The 4,301-nt window shown below is 39.7% G+C and overlaps 1 protein-coding gene across 1 annotated transcript; it reads right to left on the bottom strand.

The window, feature by feature from the left end:
- Nucleotides 1-1,561: 1,561 nt before the first annotated feature.
- LOC131869716 (L-type lectin-domain containing receptor kinase IX.1-like) lies at nt 1,562-3,952 on the bottom strand. The gene has a single exon (XM_059215759.1). It carries the CDS (start codon nt 3,858-3,860, stop codon nt 1,818-1,820), a length of 2,043 nt encoding a protein of 680 aa, XP_059071742.1. The 5' UTR covers nt 3,861-3,952; the 3' UTR covers nt 1,562-1,817.
- Between the last annotated feature and the right edge of the window lie 349 nt (nt 3,953-4,301).

The raw sequence follows: 4,301 nt of genomic DNA, 5'->3' as shown, positions 1-4,301 counted from the left end.
ATATTTCCAAGAATTAAACATTGTGATCTATATCATAAGTAATTTACAAAATAAATCCACATTAGAGTAGTAATAGATCAATTTGAACTTAACAAGCGGTCTTGCAAATTTGTATTTGTTTCCCTCTAGAAATCTCCAAGTGTTTGAACACAATATTTCCACGTATATATAAAACCACTAATTTTGGTTAACATGTAAGACTTGCAAAACATCTCTCTTTGAATATAAATCCACTTAAACATCTAGAAATTCACAACATCAAATATTTAATCTAAAAAAATAGAATACCCTAGATCTACAAACCCATATTTTTTAGAATCATGAAAATTATAAAACTTACCAAAAAAAAAAACTAAGTCATCCAAAAGCATTCAAATCATAGAATGATTTACTCCACAACTCACAATGAAATACATGAAATAACTTGTCCAAAATATTATAAAATATAAAACATACTAACTTTACAATCCACCAAAAAAAGCATTGGACAATCATCTAGTGCTTTCATATAACCAAGGACTAAATCCATGAACGCAATCTAAGCACTTCATATAATTGTCTAAATAGTAACTGCTTTTCCATGTGATAAAGGGGTCAAAAGCACCCACCAAAAATGAACACCCTTTCACGGACATGACCACAAAGCAAAGAAACATAAACGTTGTATAAGAGAATAGTGGCATAATGCAAATCGTGAACTTCAGGTCACCACCATGCAAGAAGAAAATACATTATAAACAAGATCCTCACCCATGGGCTTCTACAGATCCCATTCCATTGATAATATCTATCCTTAAAACTATAAATTTTGCTTTCAGATCTATAAAAAGCAAATATCAAGCAGCACGGGTGATTAACCTTGACTCCTTCTGAATGGGCTTAAAGTCTTAAGACAGACCTAAAACTGTGGAATTTGAAACAGAGAAAATAAACACAAGCAGCTACAGAAAACAAAGGAAACAGAGAATGCTTTTCTAACATATAAAAATCTTTGTTCATTCAATCTGAGAAACTCCATTACATCATGCCTTTTTAGAGCTCTTTCTTTGGGTCGGCAGTTACTCTCTTCACGCTGATTACTCCTCCTATATCCTTTGGTGGCAGGGATTAAAAAAATATGCAGCAGCCTGATGTGTATGTGTGTTCCGCATAACAACACCAGCAATCTCCTCTTTGTTATGCAAATCAACCAGACTATATTTCTTTCTGACCGTCGACGGCAACAACGTTGTAACAAACCCTTGATTTTGCTTTACTTGGTATATATTGTTCTTGGCAATCTGTTTTTCTTTTAACAATGGCAATCTTTGGCAAATCTTGAAGTTTGCTTACCTTCAAATTGCACACGCATGATTTATTTGATTTTTCCTACAAATTCTTAATTCTTCTGTGGATCCTTTCTACTCTGTTCTGACCCCAATTGTAAATTTGAAAACTCAAAGAATATAATCACAAGCTTCTACAGAAGACGCAAATTCAATATGAATTCTGAAAACAATGTAACTAACATACAGAAAATACAATTTGATTTCAGACAAGAACCTTTCTATTCAATCAACTTCTCTGATGGATTACATTTTGCAGATCACATATCAAACATCATAATTAAGCAGTATTTAATAGAGGTTGCAGCCTCAATTCATAGCAACAATCATGCATTGCACAGCTATTTCAAACTGGGAGATGAACGATGAAACAAAGTCTGTTACCTAAAATTAGCGATAAATCTTTATTTAGTCATAACTGTCCCATTCCATGGACAAAATAAAAGTTACTAAGAAAACAAACTGAAGACTAGCATCGATTTTGCAAACAATTCAATGCATTGATCGTAGGGACCTGGACGTATTTCGATTGGAGCTGGATGATACCGACGCAGCACCAATACTCACAGGGTCCAATGGAGGAGAGAAAGTTTTACTTGTGTCGTACAAATATAAAGGGACAGAGGGCAATTCAACATCGAATCTTAAAATTTTCATCACATATCTCATTTCCGGTCTTGCTTTCGGTTCCTGCTGACAGCACAACAATCCAACGACCATGAGCCTCTGCATTTCTTCTTCATTGAAGTTTCCACCGAGCCTTTTATCAGCCGCATCCAGAAGCTTTCCCTGTTTATACAAATCCCAAACCCATTCTACCACTCTGCAATTGTGTTCAGATAACCTCAAGTCAACAGGCCGCCTTCCGCAGGCAATTTCCAGAGCCACGACACCAAAGCTGAAAACATCCGATTCTGGACTTGTCTTTCCTGCCACTGCACATTCTGGCGCTAAATACCCCAAAGTTCCTCTAGGTGATGTTGTGTGAGAAGCAGGGCCATCGTGTTTCACTATTCTGGCCAGACCAAAATCTCCCAGCTTGGCATTGAGACTAGAATCCAATATCACGTTGCTGGTCTTCACATCTCTGTGCACAATACAATTGTCCAACTCGTCGTGAAGGTACACAAGAGCAGAGGCTATGTCACAAGAAATTCTGTACCGTTGGTCCCAATCCAAAGGCTCCTTCTCCTCATCGAATAAGTGCTTGTCCAGGCTTCCGTTTGGCAGGAACTCATAAACCAGGAGCAACTCGCTGCTTTCATGGCACCATCCCAAGAGCTGGATCAGGTTACGGTGTCTCAGCCTGCTGATGATAGTGACCTCTGAAACGTATTCGCTTTTGCCCTGTCTAGATCCATGGGATATTCTTTTCACTGCCACAACCTCATTTGTGCCGGGCAAAATGCCTCTGTAGACGCCTCCGAAGCCGCCCTCTCCTAGCTTTAGGTTTTCACTGAAACTATGAGTGGCAGTGCTGAGGTCAGCATAGGAGAAGCTGCGGGGACGCTGAGCAAACTGTTCCTCCAATTCCACATATCTTCCCCGAGGGCACCTGTTTTGCCTGGTTTTGAAATAACAGTACCACAAAACGAATAAAAATCCGCAGACGGCAAGTAAGCAGACAGAGAGAGCTATAAAAATGGCATTTGTTCTACTTAAACTGGAAATGTTTTGCCCCGTTTTTGAACTGGGAACGTCTTGCACTGGGCTTGAGCTGGGAATTTCGGAAGAAGTAAAATTCCAAGTGTAGACTTTGTGACTCTCAGAGGTTGGAAGCTGCGATGAGCCGGTGGAAGAGGAAAACCCCACCCTGACATTCTCCGGAAGAATCTCGCGCAGATTTATGTTGAAACCCAAAATTGGGGTTTCTGGTTTGGAGATATTGTTGCTATTGCCAGAAGGGTTAGATAAGAGATATACCTCAAGCCAATTCGTTCCGCCATTGTATTCCACCCACGCATCCCAATATAAGCCGTTCTTGAGACTCTGATTTTCAGAATTTTTGCCCAATGGAATTTTGTCGACGGAAACAATGCTATTGATATCAATTCCAATATGGTTGTCGTCCTCATCGAAATGGTCCTTGAACGTGTCAAACTCTACAGCAACTATCTGATTAGATGGTGCTTTATCTGTGCTGCCATTGAAAAGGCCAAGCCACCAGCCCGATGATGCCGAGGGCGGTTGAAAGTCGAAGGGCGCCATGAAAACAGCGAGACCACTGCCTGGTGAACTATTATTATTCGCTTTGCCAATGACGAACTGAAAATGTGTAGTGAAATTGGCGACAGCATTTGAAACATTGTTCCAGATGGGAATTGGTTTGTCGTAAGCCGCACAGCCGTAGCTTTCTGGATGAAGGTTAGTGATGTTTCTGGTGAGCATAATGGCATCCTGAGGGGTCCGCTGAAAGCTGGCATCCCTGTAAAATCTGATATCCGTTTGGGGAGGAAAATTAAAATTAACACTCCCCGCAAAACCGACGAAGAAGAGGAGGAGGAGACACAACATTGCAGGATGGAAGTTTCCCATGCGTGCCACCGCTTTTACAGAAGTTTTTTTGTGATAGATCAACCTCGAACGGTCAGGCTTACAGAGCTACGGTGCTGCTCTCAGCAGTCGGCTGTCAGTCTCCAGGTTAAGTAATCCAGCTACCTAAACACATTGGAGGTTTAAATCTATTAAAAAATTATTAATAAATAAACAACACAACACCTTGCTTTCCATATTAGAGGAACCAAATCCTTTAGAAATCATCATTGCAAAATGCCAAGAATCATGCTTAATCATGATTGCAACAAATATTTACGAGGGATTTAATTTTTGAGTGGAAAGTTATGGAATTTGGTTAATGTATTGTAATAGTCTTTGTCTATTTCTCCTTAAGTACGTGAGAAGAAGAGTCTATAGTGGACCGGGTCCAAGTCTTTGTCTATTTCTTCTTAAGTAGGTGAGAAGAAGAGTCTATAATGG

This window comes from Cryptomeria japonica, unplaced genomic scaffold (assembly GCF_030272615.1).
Source record: "Cryptomeria japonica unplaced genomic scaffold, Sugi_1.0 HiC_scaffold_260, whole genome shotgun sequence".
Taxonomy (NCBI): domain Eukaryota; kingdom Viridiplantae; phylum Streptophyta; class Pinopsida; order Cupressales; family Cupressaceae; genus Cryptomeria; species Cryptomeria japonica.
Note: the sequence above shows the minus strand (reverse complement) of the source record. Positions and strands in the feature narration are given on the sequence as shown.

What these genes read in the sequence shown, in the direction of transcription:
- LOC131869716 (XM_059215759.1), bottom strand. Translation starts at nt 3,860, where the DNA reads ATGGGAAACTTCCATCCTGCAATGTTGTGTCTCCTCCTCCTCTTCTTC.